This window comes from Pelecanus crispus, chromosome Z, assembly GCF_030463565.1.
Source record: "Pelecanus crispus isolate bPelCri1 chromosome Z, bPelCri1.pri, whole genome shotgun sequence".
NCBI classification, from domain to species: Eukaryota; Metazoa; Chordata; class Aves; order Pelecaniformes; family Pelecanidae; genus Pelecanus; species Pelecanus crispus.
The window spans coordinates 40,425,462-40,444,931 of record NC_134676.1 but is presented as its reverse complement, the minus strand read 5'-3'; the positions used below and the strand labels follow the sequence as shown (position 1 = coordinate 40,444,931).

The window sequence follows — 19,470 nt, the reverse complement described above, 5'->3', positions numbered from 1 at the left end:
AAAAAAATCTTTCCTGTTTTCCATTCCCACTGATCTCTTCAGAAAAATCCAGTCAAAACCATGCACATCTCAGCCTCTCATCCAATGGAGAAGTAGAACAGACTCCATCCCCCTCCTCCACAACATGTACCGAGTAGTTCCGCTTTACTTCACAAGCAGCTGTGACAAGAGATTTGCACTAATATAAGGTTCACAACAAGTAAAAACAAATCAGCAGTCACTGATGGGAAAGAAATGACTAACGACTGACAATAGAAGTTGTTTTATCTGTTTCTTACACAATGAACATTTTTTTGTAGTCATTTTTCATTCCAGTGACTACTGCTATGAAGACAAATCTTGCAGAGCAGTCATGCACTAAACTTATGACAACCTACATAAAATACGGAAGCCTTACTAAGAAATGCACTAGTTCTTTGGAAATAAAAGGATTTATTTCTACATACACACATTGACACTATTGTCAGGTCTATTAACTACAAAGAGGAAGAGATCTCCTCCACTCTAGCCAGAACAAAGATTTCTGGCATCTCTTAAATGTGCACCTAGACAAACCCTACACTTGTAATGCCAATATGCTGCCAAACATAAAAAGAACATATTAAAATTAAAAAAAAAGGAAAAATCTATGTATTTTTGGCAGTGTGTTACAGGTTTTTAGAAATACCAGTAGCCTGAGTAGTTTGTTTTGAATTACATCCATACACCTCACCTGTGAACCTGCTGCTGCATTATTTATAAGATGATTGTTGGGATGAGAAATCCAGAACGTCGAAACTGCCCTGAAATATTATTCAGAAAGAAGTTATTATGGAAAAGCTCTAGCTGCTACAGAAATATCTCCCCTCTGTTACAAGCATATCAAAAAAAACTAAACTGATGTCTGAAGTCACTACTTCACATATGAAATAAAAATCACCCCCCCCTCCACATTTAGCAGTCAAAAATGCTTCTTTTTTTAGTTCAGTGCACAGTATTTTATTTAATGTTGTTCAGATACTCCATGCAATGATAAACTGTGTTAATAAGCTTCTACAAGAGATTAGTAGTATGCAGAAAAACTAGTGGAGACAACTTGAGAATGCGTATGTCTTTACACAGAAGTAAAGATGCAGCCTTAAAAGTCTATTGAACAAGTATCACAAGAAACAAAATTCTTCCTACAAACTTATTTATTCTCTTTAATAAAAGACTAAACACTAATTCTTTTTTTTTTTAAATACCACTATTATGTGAACCACATCTAATGTGTCTGCATTCATTAAATAACACATTAAAATGTTCCCATTGGTATATTGTCAAGAGATTATCAGCAGTTTGACTGCTGCAGCTGGTTTGGTTTTACTTTTTCACTGTGAAATACTCACATGCAGTCTGTGGCTGGCACTGGGACATAACTTCCATACACTTTATCCCTAATACCAATACACATGCTGCTGTTTCTATCTGTAGGAAGAAGAGTGCCTGGTTTCGTGACTAGTCCAAGGTTGTGGAACAAAGTATTCCTCTGCTCAATGCCATCTTCTGTGAAGAAACAGTGACCTAGTGTGTCATAGCCAATGGTGTCCTTTATCTGCAGAAATACAAGTTCATTATGTCAGTAGCAATAGCATTTACTGAGATTTATTTGACAAGTACCATTTAGTTTTACTATTTTGGCACAGCTGCAGAGTGAAGCTTCGGTATCAGCAGTTCAGATGATTCAAGCATACAGTTTTATTTATCCCTTACAAACACACTACTATGTCTGGAGAGCTTAGCTGCCTGGAAGAATCTGAAAAAACAGAATGGTGAGACCTGTTAAAAGTAAGTTACTGTTTGCACTTGTTCATTTATTCGTTGCAATAAAAAACCCAACATTGCTGAGCATTAAACTTGAAGAAGGGAGGAGACTATTTTTGCTCTAAATGTTCTTTATGACATTTGTTTCAACACAGTATGTTCTACTCTCCTTGCACCTACCAGCAAGCCATTAGTTGCATGAACAGTCACACATCTGGAAAAACAGTGATGAATGGAAAGACCTTCCAGGTAAGTCTTAAAACTATAACCTCCTTTTTCATCCACATCCCCACAAAGGTGAAAGTGAACAGGATAACTTCCAATCTGCTGCTGGCCCATTTGCTTCAATTCCACATAGGAGAGATGAACAGATGTAAAATTCTTCAAAATCTAAAAATATAATGAGAAGTCCAGAATGAATAACCAACTATTTGCTTTTTAACCAACAGAAATTTAAGTTAATACATCATCTATACCAGATGTACAAAAGTTAGATGTATAGTTACCACAGGCCAACACAATAACAGTTAGAACAATCATTACTGTCTTGCTCTCTATCCTGCCTTACAAAACAGTATCCTTCATAAATAAGCATAAAAGCTAAATCTCCATTTGGCTAAGAGAGTAATTTCCACCAGACATGTTGCCACACTTTACTCTTTGGTCTTTACCACCTGGCATATTAAATATTCTTTACGTATAACCATGCACTGTCCAAATACACAGAAGTTGCTCACATCAGGGCCTGTCTATACTGAAACTGTACTAGCATAGCCCACCTGGGACAAGCTTAGTTGAATAAAACCACAGAATAATACAGATTCAAAGGAACCTGTCGAGATACCCGGTCCAGTCGCCAGCTCAGCACAGGGCCAGCTTAATGGCAGCTGCTCAGCGCATTGCCCAAGGAATACCTCCAGCCACAGAGATGCTCATATGACATCAGCTGGCTCTTCCCTTTCATTTTCCTCATATCTAAGCAGAATTTGCTTTGTTGAACCTTGGTCCCATTGCCTCTTGTCCTATCACAGTGCACCTCCAAGAATTGCTCTGGCTCGTCTGAACCCCCCCAAGTGCCTGAAGACAGCAGTGACATCCCTCCTCTTCACCTTCCCCACACCAAACAAGCCTTGTTCTCTCAGCTCTTCCTCACTCATCCTCAGGTACTCCCACACCCCACCTTTACTGGACACACGCCAGTGCATCTACATCTTCTTTGCAATGGGAACCCCACACTGGATGGACACAGCAGTCCAGAGCAACTTCTTTATCAAGAAAGATATGAAATTGCCTTCAGAATCATACAACTTCACAGTAACACTACCTAGTACAAAGTAAAAACATAATGGGGCTGTACTGGTCACACAGGAAAGCGAAAGTATTTTCTTCCACCTAACCTGCTATGAAAATGGAAACCAAGTGCAACAGCTACACTGCAAGGAGCTAAGCTGAGAAAAAACCTTTTCTGTTAGTTCACTAACTTACCTGTACTGGGTATTTATTAAAAATAACCATTTTCATATGTACTTTGTCCTCTGGGGAAATTAGTAACATGGACTTCCCCCCCCGCCCCCGCCCAACCCCCCGCTCTAGTTGCACTGCTGTTTGTATGCCTAAAATACGTGGGGATGGTCAAACAGGCATCCCTGAGATCTCCGACTCTTAACATTTAAAAGCACTAATGCAGTCATAAAACTACAAACCAATGCCTCTCCTCACTGCCACTAAGCCTCCTTTATACTACTGTCCCAGTGACCGGTAGAAAATCTGGGATGATCAAAACCCCTGAGGCCATTAACATCTGCTAGTGCCCAGACACCCTCTGCTTGAGCACGCCAGATTAACATAAACTGAAAATGCTTTTAGTGCTGAAGTCTAGGTTTGGCAGCAGACACTCAGCTACTCTGAACAGCCTCCTGGGAACAGTTTAACAACTTTGATGATTCAAAATGTTTGTTTTCTGTTCTAGCTTCCAGACATCTGAGGGGTCTGCTGTATTTACGCTATTGTGGCAATCAAGGTCATGCTTTGCAGGATTCACAGCTTGTCATTATCTTCTTTCATTACATTATCTTACACACAAAAGAGTGCCTTGAGCCCACCTACTTCTCTTACATAAAACAAAAGCTGACACACAGTAGGCAAAGGGCATATTTTCTTTCCCACCATTATGTCCACCACTATAAAATTAAAATCTGCATCCAAATATATTAGGAAGAGAGATTTACACTGTGACCAGCCCATAATGAGCACAAATACATTTGCATTTAAAATACAAGGCCTCAAACTTCTCCAGCGTCAGTGAAAAGCTGATCAATCCTTTCATCTAAAAACATACGTAAATATAAGTTTAAATATTAGTTTCTGTAACACTACTTTCCCTTAGCTTTCTTTACGTTTATGGTAATACGAGAAATTAGAAACAGGTTCCTTTACATAACCTTAGTGCTTTCAATTTTTTTAAAAATTAAATAAAAAACCACCATGGTCCAACTCAGTTTCTTTCCTCTCCATGCCTCTCTAGTGACCAACTTCAGATGAGGCAGATCTCTAGGATTTAATGCTTACCAATTGGGGAGGGAAAAAGGCAGTCAAAGGAGGGAATACAGAGAAAAGGGAGATTAAACTTTATTCTGTAATGCTACAAGATGCACATGCATGGATGTCATTTTTAAGGTTTAATCCCTGCCATACAGTGTTGCAATATATGCTGGATACTTCTACAACATTTAATGCATTGCTATGCCTTCCTCCAATTCTGGAGACTAAGTCTTGACAAGTTAAATTAATTTTGGGAAAGCTGAGAAGGAAATCATTTCTATGCAATACAGCTGTATGAATTGATGCTCTTGAAGTTTTCAAATCTTACAAAGTTTAGCATTAGCTTTCTGGCATGTAAAGGCATACTGAGGACAAGAAGATTACTTTAAAATGTTTTTCAGACCTTGATATGTCCACCAAATGTATCATAATTGAAGAACTGACACTCCTTTTCACGATAGCAGGTATTTTCTGTCTCCCCCTTGATTAAGATGTTCCTCGTAAGAACTCCGACTTCTGCCCTCATGTCCACTCCATCAATAACTTCTCCTACATGTGGAAACTGAGGATTTTCTGTCCAAAAACAGTTTTGGAAGGGGGGGGGTGGGGGTAGGGAGAAGAGTTGTCATTGATTGAAAACAAAACCAACTTATTTTATATAAGCAAGCCAATTATAGTAACAAAACCCATGCATTCTGATACCTTAACATGCTGTTCTCCCTTAGCTTTTGTTATGCTAAGGCACACAAAAAGCACATAATTGTTAGATGATAAACATTAGCCCAGCTAACACCAAGCAAATTCCTTCCTTCCAGACTGCAGTTGACTATGATAGTTAAGCATCTTGCAGGATGATGAATCAAGTATGCTACTCCATGTTTCCTTTCAAAACAAAGTGCTGTCTATTTATTTTTCATTTTAGTAAGACAACTAATCCTAAACAAATCCCAACATTTTATTTGCAAGTGCATCTTAATTTCAGTCCAATTTGTGAACAGAATGGATAAAAACAAAGAAAAGTTTAAATGAATTCAAGGTAACTAGAAAACTTTTAATGAAACATAGATACAGATTTGCTTTAAAAGAAAAGACTACACTGGCTGCTTAATCTGTTCTGAAGAAACATTAGGAACTGAAAATGAGGCCAAAACATCTCTAGTAAACACTGCATTCACCCTCCTCTGAAAGAACAAAGGATTTGCTTTCCTAACTGAATTTGGTTTTTCCTAGGTAGCTATTCTGAAGATGCATAAACTAAAACTAGGGAAAGCAAGATACTCCGGGTTTACACTGTTCTTCCAAAGAAACAATCAACTACTTCTTTGTCTGTATGAAGTGAGAAAATTATCTGGTCCTGTAAACTTAAAAAAATGTGTTTGTGTGTTTATTTTTTAAAAAGATTTCTTCCCCTTGCTTTTTTTTCTCCCCCCCTCCCCCCCCTTATTGATTCCCTGAGCACAGACTGTCACTATCCCTTCAAAGCTTACAAAAGGATACAAGCCTAAACTGGTCATTACCACAATTCAAAGCAGAAACAAGAGTGGTATTAATTCTGTACGTGCTGTTGAGGATTTAAAAAGACAACAGATGTCTGTAAAGGGGACTGTACTCCTCTCCTTGAAGGCTTACCTATTGTGTTTCCCTATATTTGACTAGCATACATAAATCAAGGAAAGAAAGAGTAACTAGGCCTCTTACAAAACAATACTTTTTGGTTTTCCTACTACAGAGGGCCAAAATAGCTAAAAACTTAGCAAAAAATACAAGAAATAGTTTCAAAAGATGGTGAGTTCTTCAGCCTGTCGAGTTTGCCGTTCCACAGAAAAATCATTCTTTGTGGAACAAATATATAGGGTAGTTTGGGGATTTTTAGACAGTATCTGTTACTATGACAAAGGAAACTTGGTATTGTGAGTGGAAAAAAACAAGATGGGCCAGTTCACCTCCTTTAACACCTTTTAAAGATCTATATACAATTCAGATGCCTTTTTCTTTGAAAATGAATGCTAAGATTTTGTATTTTACACCATATTGTAAATCTAGAAATTTTTTTTTTTTAAATCCTTTAAAAGCAGCTTCTTTTTCACAGTACATGATTTCCAAGATGAAACAAGAGTTTGCACACACACTATTAAGTGGTGGCAAAAACCTTCTTAAAACTTCATACTGCAGCCTTCAAGTTTAGCTTGCTCTTTAAAACACCATGCTCAGTAACACACACAATGTGAGACACTTAAGAACAAAGCCCAGGAAGTGTCACCCTCAATGGCACTAAGTCAGCTCTGCAGCTTCACACACCCTGGTAGTCTCATGATGTACAGTAAGGTCAACTTAGACACCTTCCTCCTGTATCTGGGGCTTCACAATACAGTAAAACATATCTGACCCATGCTAACAAATGCTGTGGGATGCAAACTGCACTGCAAAGCGGGCATACAAACTGGCAGTCCCTTAAGTCATGGGGGAACAGGAAAGTTTGAGGGTGTTCACAGAAAACTTCCGAGAATGGAGAAAGAGAAGAGTGGTTTGAAGAAGAGGAAGTTGCACCATACAGAGGTGAGTGGGACAAGACCAGATCCTGAAGAGCACTGATCTAACTGCAAGCTAACACTGCAAAATAACATTAGTTAGTTTGTGCTGCAGCCCACCAGAAGGGAGTGAGAGGGGAAGCTCAAGACCTGAGGCTGGTGGACCACCGTGGAGCAGGGCGCTGGCACGGAGCGCCAGGAGGAAGACGCAGACACCGGCAGAGCGGGGGAGCCAGTCCCAGGGGAGGCTCTTGTGAAGTAAAGCAGAATGACTCAGATAATAAAAAAAGGAAACGGTCAACAACATGCATGACCATTTTGCGCACATCACACCCAAAGGAAAAACAGATTGAAACTACTCAGGGATATCCTGTGTGAGCAGAGGCTTGGAAGTGTCACTTATTTCGTAACTGTTTTGCTGGTGGGGGATGGAGGGGGAACTGAGGAAAGGGGCAGGGGGGAAGAGAAAATGACAGGTTCCAAGATTGCCATTGTCTTTTTTCTTCTTTTTTTTTTTTCCTTTCTCCTTTTTTAATAACAACAGAAAAAGTTATAATGATAACACTTCAGAAGATGGGAAGGGCACTAAAGAAAAAGGAAATGGTAATGACCACTTCAGCCATTCAAGCACATATAAAGAGAACTAGTGAAAAGACAGAAAGGACCCAAGAAAGGAAAACAAGCATAATCCTCTTGGAAGAAAACTAAAGTGTTCAATGAGCCTGGGAAGAAAGGAGAAATAAAAGTTAGTATGGTAAGCTGTGAGGCAGACCTGACATTATACAGAGCAATTTTATATCAAGGAGAAGTACACATTCCTGTATACGGCCACAAAGAGATAGATGAACAGGCTGTTCTTTACTGCTCCCGCTGAAAGGCACTGTCTGGGGTGTACTACTGTGAATACGTATTTGATACAAATCCTCAAGTGGTGACTGCTCTCATACCTTTGACTTTGACCTGATGCTTGGTACACTCTGGACAGGGAAGGAGGGTGAATTCCTCTGTCTGATACATTGAATAGTCTGTGCTTGCAACCACAATCCGGTCTCCAGGCTCCCAACTACTAACATCATCCAGAAGATTCAGTATCACTCCACCTACAGCTTCTACCTGGAAGCCTGAAATTGGGATACCTAATTTAAAAAGAAAAAAGAAAAGAAAAAAGTAAACACAATATAAGGTTATCTTCACCTTTATAAGAAACCATCTCCAAGAAGATACTAATAAGAAACGTAGAAGATTTCACAAGCTCCAAAGCCCTCTAAAGTACAATTCTGCTCTGAAACGTGCTACTGTGAGATACTATTAACAGCCTGCTTATTTGGCAGATCTCAAATAAAACAAATGGAAGAGATGGAACTAACAGTGACAGGAAAAACTCTAATATCATATGGCAACAATCTGTAGGTGCAGCTACCTCTACTTGTTTCAAGTGACATTTTTCTGCAATTTAAAACTCTACAGATGTAATCAAGGACCTGGCAAAACAAAGTAGGGGAACTTTCCTTTTTATTCACAACTAATAAAACAGTTTGGCAGGCTAAATTACACACACATGCTACTTCACTGCCTTGTGATGGATTTGCATAAGTTCAGCTACTGTTGCTTACTCTTGACCCTAACTCTACAGTACCAGCAAGTAAAAGATTTATTTTGGTGGATTTTTTTTTTTTAAAGTAAGTCTGTACATTTTCATGGGGCTGTAATGAACAGTAAAGGAGTAGTATCAAATAGCTTAATTAACAAATAAATGTCCAACTACCTTAAAAAAAATTCTCTTCTGAGGCCAACACAATATTGCTTAGTAACTCTACAAACAGAAAAAGACGACTGCACATAAAAAGCAAAACTCAGCTCAAAGATATCTTAAATACAAAAATGAATAAAGGATAAAAGCAAGTGAGTGGTATGCCTTCCAGACTCTTTATACCACAGATTCAACTTGGTATGAGAAAAGCTGCCTAAAGTTCAACATCAAACAGCAACAGAAGATTGTAACAAGAATAAAACATTTCTCTTGGTTTCCACCAAGTTTTCTTTTTAGGATCATAATCACCACGTCAGAAGCTTAGATTAAAATATACATAACTGACAAATTACTAAAAGGGGAAAAAAAAGTCTGTTTCAGCCTTTTATAAGACCCCTTATCTCTATCTAAATGTATTAAAAATGAAGACTCTTAATGTTATGCTGTTCACATGCTGTACACAGACTGAGAAAATACATTGTACTGAAGAACTGTGTCCTCATACTTCATCCACAGCAAAAAAAAAAAAACAACCAACCACCCAAACAAGCTGAAAACCTCCCGCCTTACAGCAGCGCTCAGAAGTTTAAACTGCAACCAACAGTTCTAGCGAAAAAAGCATATATAATACATACAATATTTTTTACTTCTTCCCCAACTACAGGATTTCACAAAATGCTTTCCTACCATCGTTCCATTCGCTGTAAGCTCTCACAACAAACTTCTGACCATCCACTGTGAAAAACTCTTTCTGAGCAAGAGCTTTCCCACCAGTGCTGTGATTTTCATAGTTTCTCACTGATTCATTACAGGAAGAATTTCCACCACCTAACACACCAACAAAAGCCCAGGCTTGCCTGTGAAAACCAAAAGTAAATGTTTATGTAATGGTCCTTAACAAATTCTTCACAAACAGGTAAAGGACAAGACAAGGAGCACAGAAGTCATAAACAATCCTTTTACCTGCTCTTTCAAATTCATTTTAAAACACATCTTCAAAATGCAGAATAAAAACGGTCAGACCTCATTGAAAAGCAACATAGTTTAAAATAACTGGATGTCCTATATACAAACTGGCAAATACAAGAGCTCTTAATGGAGAAGACTTTCAGATATATTTTTAGTATAACATCCAACAAGACACGCTTTTTCCAAAAGCCAATCGCAAGAGATGAGCGACAGAAGTGATAGAGGATGCTACTGCCAAACAGCTTCACCGGGGCACAGGAAGACACAAGAACGCCAGTGCCGACATTCCTGCCGCAGCCTGCTGCCATCACGGCACCGCGGCAAGCGGCGTCCCACAGCACCGGCCAGGAGAGCCGGGAGACTGCGCATGCATCGGCCAGGAGGGAGGGATGCAGCCAGCAGCAGCTGCTGGCGGTCACTGTACTGGATAGGCAATACCTCTTGAACCTTTCAAGATGCTCAGACCCAGAAAAGGAACAGCATACTGTTACACAACCTACGCACAAGGCATCACAGATGTTTCTGAGGGCTGAGACCAAGAATTTTTGCTTTGCCCCCTCCTCGCTGGCCCTTCCCTCAGCTGGACACCTACTTGGCTGAGCACCGGCATGGAGCAGGGGACTGTTCTGGATGTGCTTCCCCTTCCTACAGCTCTGTTCAATGCATCCAAGTTTTTGGAAATGAAAAACAAACCCCACGCCACAGAAAGCTGCCACCAAGTTCAAAAAAAACAAGACTATTTTGCTGTCCTTTACTGCTCTGTAATGCCATAATTATGTGTGCAGAGGAAGCAGTTGAGATCATCTATTAAAAAGCTGAACAATTTTGCATCATTAAAGTTGAATCATTCACCCCAAATGAAAACTGTGCCAGCTAGCTGGACTGCAGTCCGTTGCTAATGATTGATTCAAAGGCAGGTATCAAAACCACGTTCAATCCAGTTGCCTTTGTTTCAGTCCCCTCATGATGTTCTTACTGATTGGGATTAAAAGGCCAAATGAAACTGTTTAGTGTTAACCTGTTCATAGGAATAGTACATACTAGGCCAGCTTTTAGGCCAGTAGCAGAGGTAAACAAGCTGAACGTTTCACATACCAACATTTAAAATAAATATCAAGATATTTTAATGCATGATATTTTGCCGGAAGAGGCAGAAGGGCAGAGGGATGTAATGGAGTGTTCACCTCTATGCTGAAGCCTCCTTCGCTAGCTTTACAGATTTAGCAGTATGACCCTGCGTCTCCTCAGTGAGGACTCAGGGAGAGCTTCTTGCCAGTCTTCCACGGCAGAACAAGGCAGTTTTATGTGCTTACAGACCCTCTACCAACTAATGAAAATGGACAAGAACCAGCTCCGCAGAGAAGGAAGGCAGGCTGCTTCTTCCCAGCTGGAAGCTGAAGAAGTTCCTCATGTCAGACAAACTAGTGTGGAGGTCATGGGCTGAGACACCACACACACAGCTCCGGGCCAGGTCAGGGCTGGCTGCACAGCGACCTGGACAACCGCCACATGGGCTTCACTGCTTTCAGGAAGCGGTACTTATTACAGGTGTCCTGGTTTTGGCTGGGATAGAGTTAATTTTCTTCCTAGTAGCAGGCACAGTGCTGTGTTTTGGATTTAGCAGGAGAAGAATGTGACCATGCATCCTGATATAGAAAGCCTGAAACGTCACCAGGTCTCCATCTTGGAGAATCAACAAATATGTTTTCATTTTTCACAAAGAAGGCAAGTATTTACAGGTGGATGTTGTGGCTGTGGTGTTGATAGATGATGAGGTAAGAGGGCTGAGGTAGGCAGATGTCCTGGTTTTGGCTGGGATAGAGTTAATTTTCTTCCTAGTAGCAGGCATAGTGCTGTGTTTTGGATTTAGTATGAGAATAATGCTGATAACACACTGATGTTTCAGTTGTTGCTAAGTACTGCTCATGCTAGTCAAGGACTTTTCAGCTTCCCATGCTCTGCCAGGTGCACAAGAAACTGGGAGGGGGCACAGCCAGAAGAGTTGATCCAAACAGACCAAAGGGCTATTCCATACCATATGATGTCATGCTCAGTATAGAAACTGGGGGGTTTGGCTGGGGAGGAGCGATTGCTGCTTGGGAACTGTCTGGGTATCGGTCGGCAGGTAGTGAGCAATTGCATTGTGCATCACTTGCTTTGTATATTATTATTACTATTATTATTATATTGTTATTATTATTATTTTACTTTATTTTATTTCAATTATTAAACTGTTCTTATCTCAACCCAGGAGTGTTTCTCACTCTTACTCCTCCGATTCTCTCCCCCATCCCATCGGGGCAGGGGGAGTGAGCGAGCGGCTGCGTGGTGCTTAGTTGCTGGCTGGGGCTAAACCACAACAACAGGACATCCAGGTCTCAGCACCTCCGACCAAACTGCTTCAGAGGCAGCGCTGCAAGCACTTTCCACCCCCTGACCACATGCTTACACAGCCACCGACACAAACGTGCTCCTGACGGGAACTGAGGTCAGAACATGCCATCCTGACTGACGCCCCAGCCTGCCTCTGCCAAAGCAGCGGGAGGAAACTAACTGGAATCCAGATGTCAGGGGATAGTGAGGGGTAAGAATAGAACGGAAAAACTAAACAACCGGTTTCCTGGAAACTGGAAAGAGGTCATACAACACCATCTCAATGGAAACTGAAGAACGGACTGACAGTTAGTTAGGAGACTTGGTGTCCTTTTCACTTGTGTTGCTAACTGTGTGCAGCATAAAGCCAAGCTCAGAACATGCACTGCAACAACTTAATGAATGGCACAGCAATTTAAGTTTCCTGCTTCAGTAATTCCTATCGTACTGTCCTATTGTAATATCTTCTTCTACTGTCCCACCATCCAAAACCTGATCAACTGAAAAGAATGGTCAAGAGATACAGAAACACCTTACAACTGTACTTCAATAACAAAATATTTTTACAGATCAGTTCCCTTACAGAATCAGTGGAGGGGTAATGTACTTTCATTTCAACAGTGCACAGGTATGAATAAGACACTGTTTGATATACAGGATTAGTATCCCTTCCCTGTATCCAGTTTCTAACCTGGCATTCCTTGCTCTCCAAACAAAGTCATATGCATTAAAAGCTTCACCTAGCAACTGTTTTCTATCTGTGTGTTTGAATGAGAAAAAATTCCTTGCTCCACCCAGTTTTAATTTCTGTAAAGAACAGTGAGAGTGAGCAATTATAAGTAATAAAGTCTATCACACAGATACCTGTAACTGTCAGTCTCCGCACTATCAAAATACTGCACACTGAATATTACTACTACTACAGTACTACGTAAAACACTGAGAATCCTCTGAAGACTTTAAGAACAGACACCGTCAAAGTTTAATGAATCCACCCCTCAAAAAAAGGCGGCAGAACCTGTATCTAATCTTCACTCAGTACAAAAGGGAAAATGAATTATTTACCTGTAACTCAATCCTCTGACAAACTTACTTCCCAGAAGATTTTGAATAGTCACTCTGGTTTCCTCCAGTAGATTTTTAGCAGCTGAATCTCCTACGGCAATAGCAACAATGCGACCAGGACTTCCATTTTTCAGTAAGTTCTGGAGTTTCACACTTTCTTCTGAAAATTCATGAGTATCAAACTTCAGCACTTCCAAAATCTCTGCTGTGTCCTGATCAATCACTCTCACATTTAGTCCTCGAGAAAAATTCTTTTTAAATGTATAATCACCATAGGCCAGCCCTGAGAAATACATAGTCTTTGACAGAAGAGTCCATGATAACTTCTGGTGCCCATGCAACTCCAGCGTTCCTTCAGGGCCCACGCCAATAAATTTTTGGCCAAATTCTGGCACATCAGCACCTTCGTTTGACTTTCCATATAAAATAATAGTTGCTTTGGATTTATAGCGGCATTTCTCTGCTCCAACATGAAGCATTCCACCATCCTTTATCAGGATAAATCGAGTTCGCAAGGTAATATTTTTAGAACCTTCTTTATCATCACCAAAAACAAGTAACCCTAAAGGGAAAAAAACATTTCTGTAGGTCAAAGCAAAATTCAGATAGACTCAAACAACCAAGTTCTACAATAAGAACAGAAAAACTACAGATTTATTTTCCACACCCATGAATTAAGCTGTTACACTCTTATATATGTTTAAGAATATTTGGGAAAGTAACTCCTACCAATTGTGATTTGTCTTTCTAAGAATTTGGTTGTTTTATTCCTAATTTTTTCTGCCATTTTGGTAGAATTACTAACATACCATAGTCACCATCAGAAGACAATCAGATCTTGTACAAGGAAGGCTACTACACAAGTCTTATTTTACAATATCCTACAGAAAAACATGTCAATGCTCCACTGAAAAGACTCTACAGTGTTCATTCATCTTTTTAATGATATTCCTGGTTTGGTAGCATGCTGAAAAGTAAAAGCAGAAGAACCGGCCTTTAAGCTGCAACATAAAATTCCAACACATTTTTCATGTAATCACAGGAGTAAAAACTATGCAATAAATTAAAGCATGATGTTCATCTTGCCATTTCATACCTCCATCCTGTATAACTATAGAGTATACTGTAGCATCTGAGTTCAGACGAAACAAATCCCCTTTTTTGATAAAAACTCTCTTTTCAGGATCTTTTCCAGGGCTCCAGTTTTTAAGACGAGGATTCTGATCAGGACAATTCTCTGCAATAAAACATTAAATTCAGCTTTTAAAAAAAAAAAAAAACAGCGTCATCACATCAATCAAGGCAGCATTAGGATGAACATGAGCAAGGCAGAGTCAGTCACCAACAAAGGATTCCCACCTCCTCCTGTGGTTACAATACTGCTGCCACGGATGCTGCTGTTTGTATTCAAGCAGCTAAAAAGACACCTGAGAGGCGGCTAAACTCTCAAGGATAGGAAGGCATTCTTATACTGAATTAAGCTACTGATGACCACAGACTGAACTGTCAACATACACTGTTGACAGTAGATACTTCCGAACCCCATTTGATTTTTTTTTTTTTTGCCATTTTCTACATCACCTGCAGTAGACGAGATGTAAGTGGGAAGCACTCAGATCCATAGCAGTCACACTGAGCACTGGATGTCCTAGGCCAACCAACATGGTTGTAAAGCTTCTAAATATCTCACCTCCCTCAAGGTCTCTCTCCCTGTGTGAAAAAGGCTGATCCCTTCTTGCTTTTAAGCAACCAAATCACTCCTTTCAGTGTAAGTTTGCAGGCAAAGGCTAAAGAGGGACAAGACATCCTTAGTATATTTAGTATAATACCTTGCTGGTTAGAGCAGTTTCCTGGGAGACAAGACATTTGGATCTAAACTCATGGTTTCTACTCCTTAGGAAGTCAGCTTAAATGTCAGGCTACAAACCACATGAGAGCAGAGATACATGCAATCCTTGCTGAAACCCTGCTTGCAGGCCTGGCACTACACAGGCAATGACACCACACTATGAGGCCAGAAAAGGAGAAGCAGCAGCAAGAAGTAACAGGGCTGCATGATTTCAGATGAAGTTACAGCAATGTAGTATTTACAACACGCACATCTTTAGCATCTTAAGCAGCTGAGTAATGCAGCAGCATAGACATACTACAAAACCAGAAATGGTAAGTATATTCCTTGGATTTTCTTACCAAGAGAAAACTCAGACTGAAAATATTTTTCTTAAGCAAAAGACAACCAAAAAGATGCCAGAATAAACAGGTTAGCAGCCCAACTGAGAATAACAGTCAAAATACCCTTTTCACACTTTATCTTCTGAAGAAAAACACCCACACAACTTTGGGGGCAAAAAGCTATTAGCAATAACCCATTCTTGCAAAATCTAAAGAAAGTGAAACCTATCCACAAGTTTAACACAAGCCAGCCTTAGTTTTGCTGACAGAAATGTTTTTCCTCTGGTGTTACTCTCCACATTTCAAATCCCTTCCAACTCAGGAAATCCACACAAACCAAGATTTGGCTACCAGTTGGAAAAAAATAGCAGAACTGCATAAGGGCAAAAGGCGTCCAAGTAGTAATATAAAAATAAAAGAAAATTTTTTGGGGGGATCCTAAGAAGATAGCATTTAAAAATTAAATTCAACATGAGGGAAAGCCAAAAAAGCAAGAAGCATTGCAATCAGCAAGACTGCTGAACATTTGCCAGATAAATGCAAGTCTATTGCCTGACTCATGCAGAGTCACTAAACCCCTTCCCCCAGACACCACACACATACAAGAATAAGTGAAGAAGTACCTATTTCCTGACTAGTAGCAAAGGGCAATGTAAGGAAACCATGAGTCAGCAATCTGATAATTTCTGCTTAGTGTGATTCACAGAAGGGAAGGTCAGTAACTGTAAATTTTGCTGTTGAGTTGGAAGGAAGAGGTACAGCACAATAACTAAAATAAGAAATTAAAATCCATTGTACATTACAATCCAGCAAGGAAGCCACCAGCATCAGAGGCAGGTACTCCTGTAATGCAAGCATGCTTCTGAAGTATGGTGGATCAACTTTTTGGCAAGCAGATCAAATGTGCTCAGAAAAAGTATTTTGGAATTCTCCCTTAGCATTTGCAGTAGGGTACAGGGAAACATCAAATATTTAGTACTTCACCATATGTTACCTCCAAAATAACTGGTTACATTTTACAGTCAGTGCTTCTATAGTTAAGGTCAAATGAAAACAGAAGCATAGACCAGAAAACGTTAGGTAGTTAGGGCCTTGCCAAATTTAACCACTCATGTTGAAAATTTTTCAAGTCAAGCCTCTGCTTCAGAGCATTTTTATAAAAATGGGTCAGCTCTCCTTAAGGTTTAGTTGCTTCTAATAGAATTGGGGACAAGGAAGTGGTATTTTTGCAAATGGTGGAGGGGGAAAAAAAAACCCACCCCGTCAAAAAAAAAAAATCTAGAACCTTCCCTCTGCTGGAGCAAGGATATGAAATTTGGCAGGAGAAAAGGCAGGAAACAGTTCTCAAGATGTAGTTAAAGAGTTCCTTTCTACCTGCTTAGCCACCAAGTCTGGAGTTTTTAAGGCCTCTGGGAAAAAGTTATCAGTGTTATATTATGCTCAGCAGAAGTTTATCACAGTTTGGCAGCTAAATTTTCTGAGGATCCTGTTTACCCTGGGCAAGCTCCAGCTGAGAGCTGCAAGGGCCAAGCAGAACTTTTCCCTGAAAACCTTCCCAGCTTGTCATCCTGACCCTGCAGCACAAGCCCCTGGAAATGGGGAAGGAAATTGCATTTCCAGTGCTCTCCCCTCCCTGATCTTCAGTGTTCAGGACTCCTTAGAAAAAAAAAAAAAGATGATGACAGGAAGATAAAAGCAAGGAGGAAAAGAGAAACCAGCTGACAGGCAGGAACAGAAATGCAGACAAGTATCATTTTCCCTTTGGGGAAGGTATGCCGGAGGTTTAAGATTTACACGCAATTACTGCTAAGTCTCACATTCCCTCCACTGCCTTTTAAACATCCATTAAAAGTACTGACAATATGGATTTCCAATTAGCCCTCAAGAAGAACACACCTAGCTGGAACTGGTGCTGTTGGAAAACGTTTGGGGAGTTGCTGCAACAACAATACTGCAAGATTAAAATTTCAGCCAGACTTTCCTTGGTGCTTATAGGAGTTTTGTGTCAGGGTTTCCAAAGGATTCTATGGGTGCATGTTTGTTTGTTTGTTTTTTAAAGGATAATGCAGGGAAACTTGAGAAAGACAATGTAACAATTAAGACTGAAACTGGCCTGTCTTTCCATCCAGAAGCAGTGGGATGTTGAAGCAAAGCAGTCATGACCTCGGGTTACTCCTTAGCCCTTATGTAAGTCATTACCATAGACAAAAAAAAGCCTGTCTACTAAATTACAGCAACTTTTCCTGCAACATCCTCAGTATCCCCAGTGATCTATCAACCACATGCTGGCCATGCATTCAATGCAAAAAAATCTGCACAACTCTGCCTCTGGAATGAGCTACTGCGGATGAAGCAAAACCATTCCAAAACCACTTACATTTTTAAAAAAGGCAAGTCATCTCCTTCACATTATCAGCTTTTAAAACATACAGAGACTATTATTTTACATATCCCACAGCACATGATAACTCCCACTTCTACTAAAACCATCATCAAAATCTACAGCTTTTAGTTAATTAAAAGTTAAAGTCTTGGTATCAAAGCAGAAAGGTTTTTCTCCCCCACAAAGTACCTCTCAGAGTCATATGGCTAAGTCACTCTTCAGCTTTCTCTTATCTTGGCTGTAACCAAAGTACTTACTGTAGATATATACCCCTGCTACCAGTGATCTGGATCACAACATAGCAATAACTTTCCATTTACTACTCACTCAGGTTTTTTTGTTTTCCTTTGTAATTATTACAAAAACTCAGTAACTTCAACCAAGAAGAGATCTTGGCAAGCGAGCCACCACCAAAAGCACTCCAGTTAGATATATGCATTCATTTTGTACTGTCATCTGAAATCTTCAATTAATTATCTAATTTGTTCAGTCTGTGTTGCACTGACTTTGGAAATGTAATCTTTTTGAGTTACTATGCCAAAAGCCACTGAGGAGTGTAAGTCTGTTGTGTTACAATAGCCAACAGTTTCAATTCAAAACCCTGTTTAGCTTTTAGAAACCTGACTCCTGTCTTCAAAAAAACCAAAAAAAAACCCCAAAAAAGCCCCACCAAAAAAACCCCACCCCACAAAATAAGCCATGCTCCAAACTATACTACCAACCTTTAGCAACTGCACCTCATAGCAACTCCTAGCAGTATTTGGCCAGTGGGATGTATACTTAGTGATCAGCGGTTAATCACATCACCTGTTCGTGCCTTATAACCACATCACCTGTTCATGCTTTATAACCACTGACACATTTGGGAGGTTTTCCAAATTCCATGAAAGTTGCCCAGTTTTCTAAGATGAGCTGAAACAAATCAGGGCTAACAGATCAAAAAGGTCCCTGGCCAATTTGAGTATAAACAAAGCAAACACATACTGTTGGTATAAATTCTTGCAGATTTTTAGATGTTTCTACATAAACACTCTTCTACTACCTTCCTTAGTTACTGCTTAAACAGGATTTCATTTTGACTGCAATCTGTGAACATATCAGACAGCTGCTTCTGCAGACAAAAGCAATTACCCTTACACAACATTCACACTTCTTTCTCCCTGACCAGTAGTCTTTATTTACTGGTATGTCTCTTTGCTTCATGTAAGTAAATCAAATCATTCACAGTAAAAACATATAAAAAGGACACTGATAACAGAAAAAGGAACTGATCTTAGCACACAAACACTTCCTTCCATGTTAAAATTGCAGTTAAGTGTCATATTTTTGCACTTAACTTTTAGCACTAATCCTGATGCTGAATTATTAATTATGTTCAAAGGGACCACAACATCTAGGATGATTTTGTTTGCAAAGGAACTTACCATCTGGAGCGTATTTTGAAGCTATTCCCAAAAAAATCCCCAGTGCAACAAAAAGTGAAAGGCTAGAAATGGCAACACAAATGAGAGTATTTTTATGCCTGTTGGCTTCTGCCTGGCGGCGGTGCTGATCCACTGGTAAGGATGGGAATCTTGTCCGGGCTTCTTGTCGTGCAGAGGTAAATTCGGCTGCAGCATGGCTCTGCGAAGGTGGCGGGGGACGGAGAGGGGCAATTCTCCCAGGGACGTACCCCGAAGACCTGTGACTGCTCCCGTTCTGAGGCCGGAGGAAAGCAGGGGAGCTCCCCCTGGCATCAGTGTCTTGCATGTTATAAAGTCACTGGAACATGCACACACACACACACAGAGGGAAAAAATAAGAGACAAGCTTTCAGAATACAGAGTACGATACACACACAAGAAAAAAAGAAACAAAAAAGCAATTTTTAGCCACGTGCCTTCTTAAGAAGAACAGCCACTGAAACT

At 40.0% G+C, this 19,470-nt stretch overlaps 1 protein-coding gene across 1 annotated transcript in view; it reads right to left on the bottom strand.

Annotated features, from left to right (window-relative positions):
• The window catches only part of CEMIP2 (cell migration inducing hyaluronidase 2), a 36,647-nt gene extending 17,335 nt beyond the window's left edge, over positions 1-19,312 (bottom strand). Inside the window, exons 1-9 of the mRNA XM_075726247.1 lie at positions 18,988-19,312; positions 14,105-14,245; positions 13,009-13,570; positions 9,289-9,458; positions 7,799-7,987; positions 4,727-4,896; positions 1,963-2,172; positions 1,368-1,573; positions 713-782 (exon numbers count right to left, since the gene is read on the bottom strand). Coding sequence (XP_075582362.1) covers positions 713-782; positions 1,368-1,573; positions 1,963-2,172; positions 4,727-4,896; positions 7,799-7,987; positions 9,289-9,458; positions 13,009-13,570; positions 14,105-14,245; positions 18,988-19,312 — 2,043 coding nt within the window. The remainder of the gene's footprint in view (positions 1-712; positions 783-1,367; positions 1,574-1,962; positions 2,173-4,726; positions 4,897-7,798; positions 7,988-9,288; positions 9,459-13,008; positions 13,571-14,104; positions 14,246-18,987) is intronic.
• Between the last annotated feature and the right edge of the window lie 158 nt (positions 19,313-19,470).